The 20,106-nt window shown below is 32.1% G+C and overlaps 1 protein-coding gene across 18 annotated transcripts in view; it reads right to left on the bottom strand.

Annotated features, from left to right (window-relative positions):
- Window positions 1-20,106, bottom strand: part of MAGI2 (membrane associated guanylate kinase, WW and PDZ domain containing 2) — a 1,718,964-nt gene that overhangs the window by 1,214,630 nt on the left and 484,228 nt on the right. For all 18 annotated transcript variants that reach the window (XM_007504040.3, XM_007504032.3, XM_056800855.1 and 15 more), the window contains exon 2: window positions 18,310-18,426. In XM_007504040.3, coding sequence (XP_007504102.1) covers window positions 18,310-18,426 — 117 coding nt within the window. The remainder of the gene's footprint in view (window positions 1-18,309; window positions 18,427-20,106) is intronic.

Below are 20,106 nucleotides of genomic sequence, written 5' to 3'. Positions count from 1 at the left end.
GACTACAAAACTCCAGGATCTTAGAGTTGGAATAGAACAGTGGGTTTGGATTCTGGAAAACTTGAGTTCAAATTAGTTTCAAACATTCAATAGTTAAGAGATCCTAGAGAAGTCACCTAATTTCTGGGTTCCTCAATTTATTCATCTATAATATGGGGTAACAATAGTATCTACCTTCTGGGGTTGTTGTGAGGATTAAAAGAGATAATCATTATAAAATGCTTAGCACAGTTCTGTATAAAATTTAGCTTATTATTATTATTATTTTTGGCCCACTGTACTCTATCCATTTAAAATTGTAGCTACAGTATTGTGTTTAATTTAGGGGGACACGTTATTGGAAAAATATTGATTAGAAGGAAAAATTTCAGGGAAGAGTAAAAAGGATTGTTAAGAATTTGGAAATCATTCCATGTGAAGAAAAGTTAAAGAAATTGGGGATTTTTAATCTTATAGTAAGACAGGGGAACAGCCTTGAAATAGCTGAAATGCTATATAAAAAGAGTATTGATAATATCTAGCATTTATATAATGCTATTAAGATTTGCAGAGGACTTTAAAATACATCATTTTATATTAAAAACAACTTTTTGCGGTAAGTGCTATTATTATTCCCATTTTACAAATGAGGAAACTGAGGAAGAAGGGGTTGATTTTTCCAGAAGAAATTATTTTCCTAGCATCACAGAACTAATTAGTGCCTGAGGCTAGATTTAAATTCAAGTTGATTTAACCATCAGTTCCAATACTGTGCCACCTAACTGCATTTGCTGTTGTTTGCATTAAAATTGTCTAGCTTGACCCCTGAAAGTAGAATTGACTATAATGGGTAGAAGTCTCAAAAAGGAAATAGAGAATTGATATAAGTAAAACCTTTTGAATAATTAGAGTTATACAGAAATTAAATAATTTGGGATGAAAGGTTGTATTTCCATAACAGGCCTGGATGAGGACTGCTGATATACATGGTTGAGGTTCGGTTTCTTATTCAAGTATAGTTCCAAACAGACTCATTTCAATAAAAAATACATTAAGCAAATGATTGAGATACAATGTCCAAAAGAAAAAAAAAACTGTTCCTTCCAACAAGGAGCTTAAAATTTATTGAAATGATACACTGTCTATACAGATGAATACAAAGTAAATTTGAAGTAATACAAATTAATTTCAAGACATTAAGAATACTAACTGAATATTGAAAAAAGGTCTCACTTATGAGTTAGTAAGACTATTTTGAGGTCCTCCCAAATTATTCTAATCTATTACAGCTGAAAATTCTTTACTTTTAGCATTTAGATAGGCATTAGTGACAAAACATAAAATATTCAGAGTGATCTGAAAAGGCAGAGGTGTGTAGAAAGTGATGCTCATGTCTAAGAGAACCATTAATGGACTTTAGCCAAGAGAACAGAAAACCCATTTATTCAAAATTGTTGACATCTTTAAAACACTTGAAATAGGTAAATCTTTTACTGGGAGGTATGCTTTGAATTTTTATAGGCCTCAGTAGTTCTTCATTACTATTATGGTTACTAGCCTATATTTGATGGGAAAGACCTATTAGCTAACACAGAGAACATACACACATTTCAAATATGTATAACAATAGATTAATAGAGTTTAGAATCTCAGAAAGGAGGAAATATAAGAAGGAATTTCATTTAGCTCTTGCCTGAGAGGGAAATCTTCTCCACATAACTCAGATATTGAGCAGGTATATTAGAGGCATGATTTAAATTCATACCTTCTGACTTTAGAATGAGTAGATCTAGAATAGCATTATCCAGTCTCTTTGATTATGTCTTTCTCTTTTTTCTTCTTTTCTCTTTTTTATTTTCCTTCCTTCCTTCCTTCCTTCCTTCCTTCCTTCCTTCCTTCCTTCCTTCCTTCCTTCCTTCCTTCCTTCCTTCCTTCCTTCCTTCCTTCCTTCATTTTTCTTTTCCTTAATCCTTCTTCCTTTTCTTTTTTTTCCCTGTTATCTTTCAAATACTTAGAGTCTCTACACAAAGAGGGCTCACTTGTACTGAGTCTACATTCCCCAATGGATGTCTATTCCTTTCTCTTTTCAGAGAGCATTCTCTCCTAACAATGATTTTTAAAAGGAGCATTGAAAAAAAGGACTTTCAGTTCAACTTAATAACCCATCAACAAAGTTTCATGTAATATTAATTCTTCCACATGTGATTTATGTACTTTCCCAGAGAAAGAAAAGAGGTTCAAATCTCCTATTTGTGGCCAAGTTGGGTGATATGATTTCACAACATTATTTTCATTTCATTCTTATTTTTAATTTATTTTTTTGCAATCACATATGTTTTTTCCTGGTTGTCTTTGCTACTTTTTACATCAGTTCAAATAAATGTTCTATTTCTCTGTAAAGATAATATTCATATTTCTTATAGCATAGTAATATTGCACTGCTTTCATGTACCATGATAAGTTTTATTATTCCCCAGATGATAAGCATGTGTTCTCACCAGTTCTTTACAACTAATAAAAATACTTTTATAATTATTTTCATTTCTTAGTCGTGTCTAATTTTGCTCCTTGATATGTATGTCTAAAAATGGAATGTCTAGGTTAAAAAGATGTGAACATATCACTCACTTTAATAGCATGGTTACAAATTTCAGTTTTCCTGTTTTTCCCAAATTTCTCCAGTTTAACTCTTCCCATCATATGTCATATTTACCTATTTCCCAGGTGTGAACTAAAACTTCAGTTATTCTTTGCATTATTAGTAATATGGTGCAATATTTAATGTGGTTATTAGATGCTTGTGATTCTTCATTATTTTTTTCATTTTTAATTAAAAAAAAACCCTTACCTTCCATCTTAGAATCAATACTATGAATTGATTGCAAGGCAGAAGAGTGGCAAGGCCTAACCAAGTGACTTGCCCAGGGTTACACAACTAGGAAGTGTCTGAGATCAGATTTGAACCTAAGACCTCCCATGTCTATGCCTGACTCTTAATCCACTGAGCCATCTAGTTATCCTCTTGTGATTATTCATTATAGAAAAGTTTGGTCAAAGCATATTATTTTATCTACTCTTTTATCAACATGACAAATCCCTCCAAACTTTGTTTTTGTCATGTTTTTATTCTCCTCCAAGAGAGGTTTAATCTTAATTTTTTTCCCAAGGATGACTTCCCTCAGGGAAGCCAGAAAAGTTTATCTGTGCTAATATGTGTGTTTATAGGACTGCCTTTTTTCTAGTTCAACAATTACAACATAAAATTTAATTGAAGTCCCAATTCCCCTATAATAATTGGTTTATTGAAATGAGAGACTCTTAAAAGCCAGGCTTTTCAGATTGAGTAGAAAGGGTGGCAAACACTGCAGCAGCTGAATTGCAGTTAATTTAGGCAGGTAAGTCTCTAACATCACTGAATCACCTTGTATACTCCTTGGTGGAATGCTAATTTAATCCTATATCTAAGTCTTACCCCAGGTCTATGTTTCTATTTGGAATACTCTGGGAAGGATTCATAGAACTCAGACCATGATATTTTAAATTTTTGTGCCTTCCTAAGATTTTATAATTATTAAGTGGCCAGATACAAATGAGTGCCAAGAAATCCCACATAGATAATTGCTGATTTTGGGAGAAGTGGGGTGGAGAGGACATAACAGGTATTTTCTCTGCAGTCTAGCCTTTAAATAGCAAAGGTAACAGCACTTGGAATAGAATTCAGAGTACCTGGGAATTGATGCCCCTCACCCTCATTTTGCATTAAGGCACAGAGTGTGTACCTATGTGTAACTACACATGCATATATAGATATTTCCTATACATATATACAGAATAAGTATGTAATTTTCAAATATATGTGTAGATATTTTTATATCCACATAGGATTTGCTGCTGACTTAGATATATTTTTGTAATCCCTAGACTCTTAATTTTTAATCACCCTCATTAACAAGTGCTACCTATCCTAAAGTTTTTATCTAGGCAGCCAAGAGCTAAAGTGAACCAACTAGAGAATGAACCTTCCATTGGTTGGATCAAGTTATGACCTCTACCATGTTCCTCACATGGGACATGAAGCATTTCATTAGGAGACATATTATATTTGACAAGTCATCATAAAACTGAAAAATCACATTTTCATAACAATGAACTTCAAGCTTCAAAAACCTTTATTTGTCCCTACAATTCATTGCCTACCTCCATGAAAGTGGGGAGAGCTTTTAATGCTGTGTTCTCCTCATTATGTTTATTTTCCTATCCACTAGCCCTCTGAGCCATATTTTAATGTCATGACTAGAGAAGGCACATTTCAAGGAAACATCAGAGTTATGAGGACATCCTTAACATGGACTCAAGGGAAACTCAAACCAAATACATGGCAACTTTTATTCAGAAGTGCATTTCCTTTAAACACAACTTTCTTGTCCTGCAGTGTCTGCTGTCTTTGATTTATCCTCAATTTCCAGAAGCTATTTTACACCTGCTCAAAATCAAGAGCATTATGTACTTGGGTATAATTTAAGCCAATTTGATGAACACATGTGAATGAGCAAAAGCTTGAGCAAAGTTGGCCAGCAAAATTATAGAATCATAGGATTTTAAAACTAGAAAGAGAATAAGATAACTGCCTGTTACTAATAATGCCTTTGAATAGCTTTGGAAGTTTTTAAAAGTACTTTCCTCTCATCAGTGCTGTAAGATAGACAGTATCAGAATTAGCCTCAAGTCAAAGAAGAAGAAACTGAGGCATTGAGAAATGTTAATTGACTTGCCTGGGGTAATAAGGTTGTTCAGTTTGGGTCCTGGGATTTACTCCAGGTTCTTTTGAGGCAATATCCAGTGTTCTTATATTTATTATGCCTGGCTCACTAGCTCACTGAGTCCTAATTCACTACTTCTTTCTCTCTAAAACATACATGTTTCTTAATATCTTAAATATTATGAGAAATTAAAATACTATATAAATATGAGATAATATAAATAGTTTTTATATTAATACTTTTTAAATTTAGGCAGCATTTTGGCCCTGAAATGCATATCTAAACTAGCAATAAATTCTACTATCTGGTGAAGAATATTCTTTACTAATGACAGATGTATTAGTAGATATTTTTTACAAAAAGATACAATATTATAAATATTATGGCTATAAAGTCTTCCAAAAAAACTAAAAAAAAAAAACACAAGCCAGTTACAGTAATTAGTTTCTCATTAACAAATGTCAAAATGTATGTTTGTGTGCTCTCCTTGGAAGTATTCTCCTTTGAGAGATTTATTCTAAAGATGCAGACATTGAAATAAATAATCCCTGGCATATGGTACAGAAGAAGCTCTATTTATTATATTAATTTTCTTTTCTATGTCCCTTTGTAAAAACAAATAATATAGCTCTAACATCAGTGAAGGCATAAACCGAATAGAAACTATCATGATTTGGAGCTGCCATAGTGTCCTGGAATATGAAACCAGGAATCATAGACTATGGGTGGACATTCATTCTCTTACTAACCAGGACTGAAAAAAACATGTGACATGTGAGGCTCCTTAGTGACATCTTTATTTTATATCTTAACTTCTCCATCTCTCTTGCTTTGGTGATGTTAGTTAAGGCTCCAGTAAGGTCAAGAGTAGAAAGGAGAGAAATTGCTCGATGACTCTAGTTTGGAGATTGCCTCCTTTTATAGAGTACTAATCCTGTCCCCAGGGTGAGTGACTCATTAGGCTGCTTTGATAATTTTCCTTATCATTCTCTCTCATTCTTTGGCATATCTAAAATTAATCCATCTCTTATGGGCACTCCCTTAAATATGCCTCAAAATAAAAGGTTTTATAACTTTCAGCATTGACTAGATCACAAGATTTCCTTCTGCAAAGCTGTTTCAGGCATAGAGAGTCAGGAAAATGTCAGGTATTATATTTTAAAATATGTATTATTTTTGATTCTGATCATCTTAACAGTTTCAAAAATTAAAATAAAACAATATAAGGATGTTTATTTTATGGAATGTAAACATTGTGCTTATATATGTGTTTGTGTGTGTGTATGTATATATATATATATATATATATATATATATATATATATATATATATATGCAGTGAGACAGAGACAAAGAGAGACAGAGACAAACAGACAAAGAGATTGAGTACATTGATACAGTGAGATCCATTTTCATGGATTCAAAACTCTTTTCCAAGAAAGAGATATAGTCTGGTGGCACCTACTAGGAAGACCTAAATTCACATTTTGCCTCAAACAATTAAAGGCTCTATCTATGTCTCTGGCAATTCAATTCATTCTGTTTCCTTCACTTATCTCCATTGTAAAAGATGTCTATTAATAGCATTCTGAGAGGAAAAAGTGAATAATTATAAAACTCAGCACAGTGACTGGCACACAGTAAGCACTTAATAAATATTATTTCTTCCCATTATGTTGAAAACAAAATGGTTTACAGTGCAGCCACTAGCTCCCATTCTGAGCTCGGCCTCTGCTTTACTTGGGGCTTCCAAAAAGATTGAAATTTCATGGCAATTCAACCATGAAGTCCATTTGCAGAAATTCTTCATGAGTCTGTGTGAGCCTGATCACCCGTATATAATCAAAGAATGAGTAATGAAAGAGAGTATATATTATTCCTAATATGGAAACTTAAAGGTTTTTTTATAATATGTCTCTACCTATTTATTGAATAGAAAATATCCTGTTCTTCATTAATCAAAATAATCTGGCCTGATAGCTATGGCAATATAGGAGGTAAGAAGAAAGCCTTGCCTAATTCACCCACTTCATGATTTGAAAAATCACTAATAAGCAGTAGATTCTCCACTTAGCTGCTATTTCTGTTTCTGATGCAATTCTTAACATTTTCCAGATGAAGTGACTTCCCTTTCCTCGAGATTTTCTTGAACATTTTGTCTGGATCTCATCTTTTTATATACATGTCTCATTCCTCCCTGTTATCTCTTCATTAGTCCTTTGAGGATTAAGCTTAGGTCTGGTTTCATCTTTGTAACCCCAGCACTTAACATGGTACCTTGCTTAGAGTTAAGAAATATCATTAACTACTTCGTAAGAGCAGAGAGCATTATCTTAACTGAACTTTGCCTCTGCCCAAGAGCCTCTGCCCAAAGTAGCACATAAACAAATACTTATGTGTATTTAATGGACTGTTTCAGTGAATTAAATTCTATATATTTTCCCCTCCTACTATCTCTTGAGCTAATGTTCACATATCAAACTGACTACTCGATATTTCTTTCTAGCTAGTTTCTGGAATTTATCATATTTAAACCAATTCATCTTTCTTCTAAAAGATCCATCTCTCTCCCTAATTTCTCTAATTCTATTGATGGTACCACTAGTTACCCAGATATCTTAAAGTTATCTCTGATTGCTTCTCTGTAAACAAGCTACCTCCAACTAGATATTAAGTCCTGTCCATTTGCATCCATAGTAGCTTTCACATCTTTTCATCCATTTTCCTCCCCATCTAACCAGCCCTATTAAAAAACAAAACAAAGCAAAACAAAACCTAGAAGACTAATTTGCTCAATCATATCCCCAATTCTAGTCTAATCCTTTCCATCCCACCTTTGCCCTTCAATCAGCATAACCTTAGTCTTAAATTCCAGAGATCACATTCTAATTCTTCCCATTATTTTCAGTGATTTAAACTTGATCTAATGTTTGATTAAAGTTTACATTTCTTATCCTGGCATACATGCTTTCTGCAAACTGGTCCAACATAAGATTGCAATGATAACTCATATGAACTGCCTCTGTGTTCAAATCAAAGTGTTGGGGTGAAGTAATGAAAAGAACATTGGATTTCAAGTGAGGGACTACTGCTTTTTTTAAGATGTCAGTTGTATCTCATTTTTGTCTAATCCCTATTATATTATTATACTTGCCTGTTTTGAAATTATAAAAATAAAATTTTCCCCCTTTTTCCTGTGTTCTCCTTACAGATAACTCACTTATATTTCAAGAGGTTTTCTTCCCCTCTGACTATAATGGATTACAAAAAAGAAAACAAAAATGGTTATTTGTCCTAAATATTCATAAAGTAACAATATGTATAGCTGATACATCAGATCTGCAATATTTGTGGTTGCTAGTCGATATGAAGGTCACATTTAAAAAAAGTAGTTGTGGAAAGAGGAAATTTTGACAAGATTCATAGAAGAGAAAATAAAATATATACTAAAACTCAGTGACAGAAAATCATTTGAGGGGTCACAAAACCTTAAGAAATGTATAGAATTCTCTTTCTTTCAACTGACAAAGAATATGCCAACACCAATATATTATCAAATCTCTCCACTAAGTAGATGATTCAGTTTGTTCTATTTCAAATGAGAAGACTTCCTCCATGCATATAAAGTAGAAACTGGTAAAATCTGGCATTCTAACAATCTTGAATATCAATTAACTGTACAACTATTGTACAATTAACATGTTCATTGTTGTTAAGATTATCTAAGCTTTTATATCATTGAATATTTACATTATACTCAACATTACATATTAATGATGAATTTCTTTAATCCTTTGACCTTTTTTTTCTTTCTTTAAGGTAAGTATTCTATGCACAAATATTCTGTACACATTCCAAATTTAACCTTTAGTGACTCATACTCTAATGGAATCATAGACCTAAACCTAGAAGACAATCTCGGGGGCTATCCAATTCAGCCTCCTCATTTTATAGATGAAGAAATTGAGGTTAAGAGAACTTGAGTAACATTTTCTTTCTCATGGTCAAATTGATAGAAAATGAGAGAAGAATTTGAACCCTATTCCTATCAGTATTAATTCATTGTTATTAGATGAGTTGTTCTAGTTGAGAAAAAATGGTCTGTTAATGACTAAATTTTTATTATATCTTAATTTTTTAACATTTTTACTGCAGATCACTAGTGTAAGTCACTTTTTTTCAGAGTACTTATTCTTTTTTGACACTGCTTGTTTAGAATCTTATTTTCAAGTCAAGCCAGAAAAAGAGTTTATTATGTATATAAATATAAAAAAATAGGATGTCCTATAATTATTGCACAATAATGACCCTGATCCATTATCATCTCAGGTCATCAGTTCCCCACAGATGGGAGGGTCAAATGCACTTTCTAGTATGATGATATTTAGGACTATTTGTGCCTATTAGTGAAACATCTAAGAAGTATTTGGACTACAGCTGTCATCATGGTACAGAGAATTACCTCAATTCAAAGCTATCAGGCATTGGAACCATTGTTTTGACTTTTGTAGTACTATGGAAAGAATAGTAGAAAGAAAAAGAAAAAGAGGAGAAGGAAGAAAGAAAATAAGAAACATTTACATAGTAAAGTATTCAAATTGTATTCCAAATATTATCTCATCCTCACAATAACTATGTGATATAGGAACTATAATTCTATAGATGAGGAAAGTGAGGCATACAAAGGTTCTGTTATTTGCTCTGGCAATTAATTTGTGAAGTGGGATTTATAAAAATCACATCTTTCAGAATCTAGGTTCAGCCCTCTATTCACTGTGACACATAGCGGTCCCTAACTCTTCTTGTCATCTCTTACTCCCATATTTATCTGCTCTTCTCACCAATTTTAAAAGTAATTAATGGTGTTCCCAAGATCATGTATTTAGAGTTGGAATGAGGTCTTAAAGGGCCATTGAGTATAAGATCAACACATGGAGTAATCAGTAGTACTGTGATACAAACCTAGGTTCCCTCACTCTAAATTCAGCATTCTTTCCACTCTATTACCCTTGCCGTCATACCCTTGGACTTTGTCCTTATGTGAATGGCAAAGAAGTCTCATACTTGGTTTTGGCCTAGGTCAGGAAGATCTCAGTTAAAATAGGACCTAAAAATTTTAGTTGTATTACCCTGGGAAAGTCACTTAATATCTCAGAATCAGTTTCTTTGAAAATAAAAGAATAACAATAATTTGAGTTTCTATGTAAATATCTACTAAAAAGGTAATTTAAGAGAGTCTATGAAGAGTCTGTGGAATTAGAATTTGGTACCCCAGGACTCCATTTCCCAGAATCCCACTTTTGTCCTCACATTATCTCCTTATGCTTTAGAGATAAAGTTTTCTGTTACCCTGCCCTCTCTGGCTCTCTTCTGCTAATGTGGTTGGGAAAAACTTCTCTTTGCTCAGGCTTTTTTATTTTTGTCTTTTAATTTCCTCTACTTCAAGTGATTATTAATAAATCTTATAAAACATAATACTTATAGTTATTGGATATTAATTTAAATATTACAAGTCTGACAATATTTTGAGGTAAATAATCATTTATCTTGAGATTTTGATGGTGACTAATATGAAGGTGGGAAGAGGATAGAGCACCAACTACTCTAGTGGAAGAAAGTGACCCCACATTTAAAAAAATCAAAGAAACAAAGGCTTTTAGATCTCACAGAAGCCTCATGTTAAATCTCATAGATTACTTTCTTTTAGTGTATCGGTGCTAGACATCAAAACCACAAAATGCCATTCATAAATAAATTCTTCCATTTATATATACACAGAAAGGAAAGACATGTTACAGATGTATCAGTCATGTCAGAATAAACCATCTCTGAGCTGTCATATCACTGACTGGTTAGAGCAAAGATCAAAGTAAATAGCAAATTAGAAGTCAGAATAAAGATCAGAGGACATAATGTACAATTGTAACAATGCCAACATACTCTATTTTAACAAGACTCCAATTCCTTTTCTCTACTCTACAAAGGCCAAAATTAATTGGGAAACCATCAACATTTCTTAGAAAAGAAAAACTGTTCCAAATGAGTTGACACAATTGGTTGGCCAAAGGAGCATAGAAGTCATCTTGGGCAGTATATAAGTTTTTTCTTTGTCATTTGGAAATAAGTGGAAGCCAAATCAAAACCAATTAAAATGATGAATTAGTTTTAAATATAAATATTAAATATTAAGTATAATGGAAGATTGTGAATGTTTTCAAACACTGTGGTTGAGGGTAAGATTCTAAGCCAGAAGATCTTGAAACATTTAAAAAGGAAATGACAAAACAAAGGAGGAAAAAAAAAGGAAACTGGCCTGCATTTCTAGAATAACATTTCTGATGATAAAGGACTTTTGTATTTGGGACCTAAACTTTGGTTTATATGGAAAACTGGTGAAAGCTATAAACTTTTTTTGTCAAAATAATTTTAACTGCACAGAATAAAATACAAAGAATAAGAAAATAGATTATAACAAATGCAGTTTATATCTATCTATCATCTATCTATCTTTCTTTCTTTCTTTCTTTCTTTCTATCTATATTTAAAAGTTCATGTAACTCAGGTTACAAAGCCCTTTACAGATTTAACCAAAAATCTAAATAAAGCATAGAGGCCAATGCTTTGAAATTTCCATTATTCCTTAAAAATAAATAAATAAGTCATCAGCTTATTATAAATAGTTATACTTTTTTTTCTCTAAGATTTTCTAAGTTCATGGATAGTGGCTAAGCAGTGGCATATACTTTCTTTCAGTATATTGAAAAATACATTAATTAGGCCCAGTAACATGAACCCATTCATAGCAGTTGGGCTTCCTCTCACTTTTTATTCCCACTTCTATCATATTGCAATTACATATTACAAAAAATGATAAAACATATTCTATCATAAGGGACCATAATATTTATGAAATATGACTTTATCAATGTATAAGTCATCCTTAAACCATATCTTCCAAATATCAGCTGATTAATAAATGTTTGTTTAATTGGATGGCTCCCTTAATACACTTGCTCAATTATGTTAACTTCATGTGCTTTAATATATAGATGTGTCCCATCTCAATCAATATTTCTATTTATTAAAAATGTCTACTTTCAGATTTATACTTTTGATTGTACTCAACATGCATTCATTTTATATTCATAGCCTTATTGATTTTGCCTTCTATTTAGTTTTTATTATTATTTCTTTTTGGTTTCAAATAAATTTACAATAGTTCTGAGCAAAACGATGTCGCCAATTTTCAGATTACTGCTTTCAGAGGGAAAACTCTTCAACTTTTCCAGTATTTATGTTTTTGAAGATTTAAGAATACCCACTGTCATCCTTAACTATTGCTTTTGGTTTAGTTTTTTTTTTAAAGGCAATAAGCACCTAATTCTATTTTCCTATAATTCTTAAATATCTTATTTGGATTTAAACAAACATCAAGAGTAGAAAACGCAAAACATTTTATAATTCAGTGGCACTAAGTATTACATAAAGATGCTTAAAAAGCAGTGCAATAAATTATGACTATATTCTATTACAATATGGCACTCACCACTGAGAAAAGTCCTTATGAAAATATATATGGAGTATTCAGCTGATGAGGAGCATGAACAAATATTCTGAAAGTGGTTATAGTCCACTAATAACATTATGAAAAATAATTTTTTTGCTAGGCTATGTGGTTAGAATTAGAATATAATCAAAAAGCACTGGTTATGGTTTTACCCTTGGTCTTCTCCATGCCCCTTACCACTTCCAGCCTTAGGTTCAGATGAGAAGAGGATGATTAAGTCCTTGGAAAGAAGAGAGTTCTCAGCTCCCTATGTCCAGTCAGGAGTACTGTGGGATGGCCCACAGGTATATGCCACTGCTATTGCATCTGTAACTGTGGTGTCAATTTCTTTTGATTTTGAGTTAAAAAAAATAAAAAAAATGTTCAGAGTTTATGATCATTCAAAGATCAGGAGAATGAGGGAATAAAAGATCATGCAAAATGATCTTCAGAATCAAAGTGAACTATAGTTATCCAGAGGATATAATCTACTTAGATCTGAAGTGGTCAGAAATCATGCTCTCTAGAAACTCTGCTATGTCTGAGCCCATTTTCCCCAGGGAAAGAGGTGGAATAAGTAATATTCGTCATATAAAGGGAGTTAATGTATGTATTTCTGTTCTTGCTATTTCACCTAAGTAAATATACATTTGTAAAAACTAATTATGTTATCTGGCTAAATGGATGTAGGGTGCTAAGTGTGGTAGTTCATCATGGAAGAACACATCTGAATAGGGGCTCAATTTAATAAAAGAGAAAGAGTAGTCTATGCCCTCAGGAGTATTACTGGAGTCTTGACAGGACATACCCTTCAGAGCATGAAAAGACTGAGATTAGAGTAATTGCTAGATTACTCAAATATTAAATGGCCCAGCTTGCTATAAGTAAACTAAAATCCTTCCATTACAATTTAACCCTTTAGGTTTCTCTATATTAATTCAATTATATAATGTGCTTATTATTACATAAATTTCTAAGATAATTTTTAAGGTTAAATATATTTCTAGTATAATAGCCCTACATTATTTTGAAAGATAAGTATATAATTGTGAAAACAGCTTCATATAATCAAGTCTGATATTCTAACATATTATTATCTATGAAATGGGTTATATATTTAAGATTTTTAGATAGTATCTATATACCTATAACATTGATCTAATGTTTATGTAGAAATTTGTTATTCTTTTCTCATCCTTGATAAATTCAAAGGATAACTTTTAAATAAAAATCAAATAATTGATTTGGGGGTAGGGAGGCCTGACTCTAACCAAGAAAATTTTCTTTGTACCTTTGTTTCACCTTAATTCCTGAGCTAATTTCTCGCCCCTGGTTTCTTATTTTTCTCCCCCATCCCATTTTAAGTCTTAACCTTAATTCCTACTGAAGTCTTTCTTGGATCTAAGGTAAACTGGATCTCTGAATTTTCATTGTAAGTAGAGAGAAAAATGTTCTCCAAATCATTTCTTAATTTCCAAATGAAAAGGAAGTAGATCCTAGATTTAGAGAGTTTGTTTTTTTTTTTTACAGGAGAATATCTGTGTATTCTCCAGATTAAAGATAACTATATTTTAGATGTCAATTAGCTAGTTATTTGTGCAAGTGGATATTCCATTGGTTTGATTTCAGCTGTGCTAGATGAGTTAAAATCTAAATGAAGTAGACTGATGGGGATTTAATAAATGAGAATTGTCCTAATTTCCCCTTCCCCTGTGTGTTTCTGTCAGTGAGGTGAAGTTAGAATGGAACCTTTGGGGATAACATTCCATTAGGTAGTTTTGTTTTTATTGGAGAAATAATGATTCTATATGTGCTCCATTGACTGAACAAAATAGAAGCTTTACTCACAGAGGAGATTTTAACCTAAATAACACTATTGGGGTAGGGAGGCCTGACCCTAACCAAATATATTTTCTTTGTACCTTTGTACACATAGAAATTGTTCAATACAGAATCAGAATAAATTAGCTTTTGAGGATAATAATTTGCTTCCATAACCCATCGCAAATCAGGAATGCTAAATGGCATGATCACAAGTATTTAGCAGGTAGGTATGAGAATTTATATATTGGGAAATTCATAGCAGAAAGGCATACATGACAATGTAACCACTACTTAGTGTCTTATGAGAAAAAAGGAATGGTTTTACTATGTCCACAAATACATTAATAGCAAGATATGATTTCCAATCAAATTTATGATCCCATCTGTTCTTATGTAAAAATAACTTTTTAGATATTTTTGGACCATTGGAAAGGAAACTAATGGAGTAACAATGAAAGACAAGAGAAAATAACATTCTAGGTCATTTATACTTGAATATATCAAATATTAGCTCTTTTTGATGATGTAAATCAGTCCCTGAGTCAATAAGCACTTATTAAATCATAGTGTTTAATAAAGACACTTAAGGCACTGGGCTAAATATTGTGGAGACAAAGAAAGGCAAAAGACTACCTTAGGTAGCTATAGGGGATGATAACACATAAAGGAAGTTGAAAATGGGCTCAAGGAAAGAGGCATCTAGTATAAGATTATGATGGAGTCCTTTAGCCTATAGGCAAATAAGAAAAGATTGATGCCTTGGGATGTCTTTAAATGGAGAACCTAGGAGGAGTATTTACATGACTACTCTGTACTCTCTGAAAAGTGGGGAAGGGAACCTGAAGCAGAGGGCAGTTCTCTTGTTGCTTGTTCTTTTCTTTCCTTTCCCTGAGATTATGAGGAATTCCTCTGAATCTGATTCAAAAGTGGGCAAGGGACATTATCTGGAAAGTAACTGGGTTTTGAGGTACCCGGTCTTCTCAAGTCTCTCCATCTGTTGTTGTACTATCTTGTATTACTTCTTTTAACAGGATTTTAATTTTCCTGAAAACCAATATGTATCGATGACATTGGCCCCACAGACTCAAGATAACCAATTTGTAAACCTCCGAGGAAAAATTAAACTGGTCCATGGAATGGTAAAAGGATAATAATCCAAGGATTAAATGTCATGAGATGTTTTTTGTTTGTTTATTTGTTTTTAGCCTCAGGTCCATGAACTTGTTTAGAAAAAAATAATAACTATATTCCAGTTTAAGTGATTTCCATTAGAATACAATGCATCTTTTTTAAACCCTTACCTTCTGACTTAGAATCAATATTGTGTATTTATTGAAAGGCAGAAGAATTGTAAGGGCCAGGCAATGTAGTTTAAGTGACTTGTCCAGAGTCACAAAGCTAAGAATTGTCTAAGGTCAGATTTTAACCCAGGAGCTCCCATCTTTAGGCACTGAAACACCTAGCTTTCCCCTGAATCCCATGTGTCTTAAATCATACATTTAAAAATACTCAGAGAAGGAAGTCTCAAGATTCAACATTCTGGTAGTGGCCACCTCCCCCTGCCCCACACACATACACAATGGTAAATGTATGCCTAATGGAAGAAAGCTAAGGGCAGTGAGATGACCACAGAGTTTTCTTAATGGCTGGTAAGGGCTAAGACAAGACAAAATTTAAGGGACTTAGGGATTCTGGGAGGAATTTTAAGATCGGTAAGAAAGCCTTATCCAAGGAAGAGCTGTATGTTCCCATTGCGTGTTTAAAGGAACATAAAATTTAGTTTGAGAGGTCTTTATCTCATACACTGAGAAATATGATAATGGTGTTATTATCTATTATAAATGATTCTCCTAACATAGAAAGAAAAATAATGCACATTTTTGTTATTTTTGGAATATTTAGATTCATTGAACTTCCCAATATATTTATAAATGATTATCCAACTGTGTGAAAAAAATCAGTTTTATGCTAAAGATCTCATTTGAAAATACTATTTTGACTCAGAAAAGAGCTCTTTATTTTATGCTTATATTTATTCTTTCATTATGTTTTTGAGAAGCAATATGGCACAATGAGTCAATCTTCCCCTAGACTCAAGAAGGTACGCATCCAATTCTTGAGTTTTTAAACATACTGAGTCATCCTAAGCATGTCACTTAACCTCATAATTGCAACAGACATGTTTTTAAGACTGAGTTTGAAATTGTAAAGGGAATTTCTTTTTATTTACCAATAAAATCAAAGATTCAGTCCAAAAATATGTATCATTCACTTATTGCATCCGAATACTATAAAATTAATTGACTCATTTAGAAGCCATCACAAGATTAATTCCAATTACCTGGATATTTAATTAAGCTTTCCTCATTCACTTCATTGCTTTAACAATGATGACAAGTATACCTCAATGTCAGCTTCTTATCTACTTCCTTCAGCTTTTAAATATAATAAAGTGCCAGTCCTTTTTTTGTACTTCAGATCTCCTTTCTTTCATGTCACAAAAGATAAATTCTTACAGCAGCACTGACAACATCACAGTTTTGAAAATGCATCCACCCGTTACCTTATAAATAGTACAGTCACTCACTTTAATCCACCTTCTGCCCATCACTCTAATGTCAACTTGAAAGTTCAAGGATTCACTTTCCTCCATTTCCAGGAGAAAACTCAGGAGTCTCAAAGTGGTCCTTTTCACCCATTTTGACAGAGGTACTCACTTTAAATCACAAAATGTCAATCAAGAAGCATCTTTAATTGGTAATACTTAAAATTGTTGGTCTGACATTTGAGTTCTGATGAACATTTAATAACAAAAATAACAATTCCCCTACTTATTAACTGAAGAACTGTGTAAAATTTCAGTTCTTTCTTATATGTTTTGTATATTTAATACATCTCAATACATAATTACATTTAATACATTTCAATAAAAAATGTTTTTAAAAGATCCTTGGGATCTGGAATGATCCATTCGGTCATCCCTTATTTTTGTTTTGTTTTCTGCATATTCCTATACCAACAATATCACATTCATTACCTTAACTTAGTTTGGTGTAGTCTTAGGAAGAAATAACAGAGTTTTTAGATAGAGGGAAAGGTTTCTGAAAAAGCATGTTAAATCAGCCTGGAACAAATGCCATTTGCTACATATTAGACATCTGAGTCAAAGAGATTGCAATTTATGTGAAAGGAAACATGGGATTCTGAAAAGAATAGTGGAAGGTTGGTGTTAGATCCTGATCTTTCTGCCCTTCTAGCTGGGGTAACAAAAATATATGCATACCAAACCTATTTCCCAGCCACATGCACACAAATGGCTGTAATGACATATGAATTTAAGTACTCACTGAGTCTCATGATTAGATACCATCAAACCTGATCAGCAAGCTTTCATCCAGCCAAAATGGAGAGGTCATCAATAAAACATTTCAAAGTCTTACATGTTATTCATATTAAGCATGAGAAATATGCTTAGGATACTATAAAATTAAAACAGGTAATAGATTTGATAGCCTTCAATTTCTAATTGTTTAAAAACTCATTTTTTCTTTTAATAAACAGTTTATTACCTCTTAATAAGAATATCACATGCACTTGAAAGAGAATATAGAATAACGTATTCTGGAAATTCTGAATAATGTGCCTATGTGTATATTATTTCATCAACCTAAAATGAACTTTTTATTTACTTTGAGTCATTATAAAATTGGGCTCAGAATTATCTCCAGATACTACTATAAAGATGTCAATTTACTCTTAACCATAACCTCAATGTTGACCACCAAAATGAAGTTCACAATAGAATTTCCTGTTACAATCCACTATTCTTTAGACATATTCATTCAAAAGCTCCATGGGAAACATTTAATAAACTTATTTCGGCCTGACAAATAGAGATTATGTAAAATCTACATTGAATAAATGCATTTTCCTAGCAGTTTGCAACTTATGTTAAAAGCACCACAGTTTATGCTAAGAGAAACACGGGTTTACAAAATCAAAATCAGATTTAATCTTGGATTTTCAAACGCAATCTTTCCATCCTCCTCACCAGTTAACAGATTAAAACTAAACAACAACAACCAAAACACCATGACAAACAGCATCCCTTTTAATCCTGTCCTCCATTCAGTGGATATCCTTATGTATAATAATGAATCCAATCAATCAACACAAAGACACCAACATCATCTTACTCACATGGCACTGTTCGGAGGTAGAGGTTATCACGAATGATCTGTTGAAGCTCATGGTCCACTGATCCCTTCTGAAACCGTAAGTTGAGGTAGTGGCGAAGATCCTTATCCACAATTCCTCCTGAAAATGACATTTTCTTAATAAATGGAAATGGAATACAGAAAAAAGTATTCTTAAAAGCATTTGAAAAAAAACTTGTTCCCATTTATAATGTATTCATATATAAAAATCATCATGTATGGACTTGTTAAGCTTTTAAAGAGCTAAGGAAATATAAAAGATTCTGTTCTACAATGTAAGCATTAATAAGGTTCCATTTAGGATTTGTTATTAAGAGCTACATGGGAAATATTTTCATAGCTTATATAAAAATATTTCTATCACTAAACCACAAAGTACATATATTTCTTTACAATTTAAAGTTAAAAAAATAAACTGACCTTTATTCAAATAGTGTTATCTATTTGAATATCTATCTACTCGAGGCTTAGTTTTAAATATTTAGCTTTAATTCCAAACTTTCTTTTGACTTTCAAAAATAAAATTAATCAATTCTATATTCTCATAATATCTTAGGAAAGTAAATTACTAAGGAGATGAGGAAGGCTATATCTAAAGGTTATTATATTGTTAAAATATTTTTCTTTGGTTTCTTCATCTTTAAAAACTTTTTCTGATACTTACATATTTGCAAAGAATAGGTAAATGTTTATAAAGTCTTCCTGTTCTGAACAAATTTAGGAGATAAATTTCTGAAACCTCTCAATTCTAATCTTAGAAATACTACTACTGATACATAACTAAAATTTTGTTGTGTTGTTAAAAGATTTTGACAATATTACTTAAACCTAGTGTAGCAAAGCAAGAGATATGTTGTTGGAGCACACTGAGAGTTAATCTTGAAGCAAAGAAAACTTTAGTTCAAGTCCTCCTCCGTGACTCAAGTTGTCTGTGTATCTCTGAATAAGTTATTTAATTTAGTGCTTTTGCCAACTCTCTAAGAGAAGAAGTTGCTGAACATTTCTGCACTGGCAGAGAGAAGTTCCTAATTCAGTAATTAACTATATTAAATGTAATCACAAGTGCATTTTGCTTTGATGAAGAGATAGAATAAGTTCTCCTATCAATTATTTTAATTCAGTCAATACTCCATCTATTTACTTATACAACTCAATTTCTTACCAAAAATGTTAATACTGATAACTAACAACATTAAAAACACAAAATGAGTAAAATCAGAATAACTGGGATTTGGCAGGGAAGGGATGTGTTTGCAAACATTAGGGGAAATATGGATTGGGAAAAACAGATTTAAATCCCCAAATTCACAAACTTAATGGGGATATTCTATCATTTTAAACATGTTATCTCAAAAAACTGCTGCATTTAAAAATAAAATATTTTTATGATATTAGTCAAAAATAATTTAGAAGGCTAAACATAAGAATTTCAGATAGGTTAAACTTGTTTTCAGTCCAATGAACTAGTCTGATAGCTAAAACAAAGCAAATGTGAATAGATCTCAGTGAAAATTTAACAAGGAAAATAGACTGAAATTCTTTTAAGTAAATAGATTAATCTCTGGGTATATATCAAACAAAATTTGCACTAGTTTAAAAATATTAAATATTATATCATGGAGGTGAACATATGTTGTGCAAATACTCATTTTGCTAAATATACACTTAAAATAGGAGAAAAAGTGATATGAGCAAGTTACCTAATCACCTTGTGAATAGTAAAAATAAACCAATTAAAATTCAGCCTATTTATTCTATTTATTTATTAGTTGTCATAGTT

Source organism: Monodelphis domestica, chromosome 5 (assembly GCF_027887165.1).
Source record: "Monodelphis domestica isolate mMonDom1 chromosome 5, mMonDom1.pri, whole genome shotgun sequence".
Taxonomy (NCBI): domain Eukaryota; kingdom Metazoa; phylum Chordata; class Mammalia; order Didelphimorphia; family Didelphidae; genus Monodelphis; species Monodelphis domestica.
Note: the sequence above shows the minus strand (reverse complement) of the source record. Positions and strands in the feature narration are given on the sequence as shown.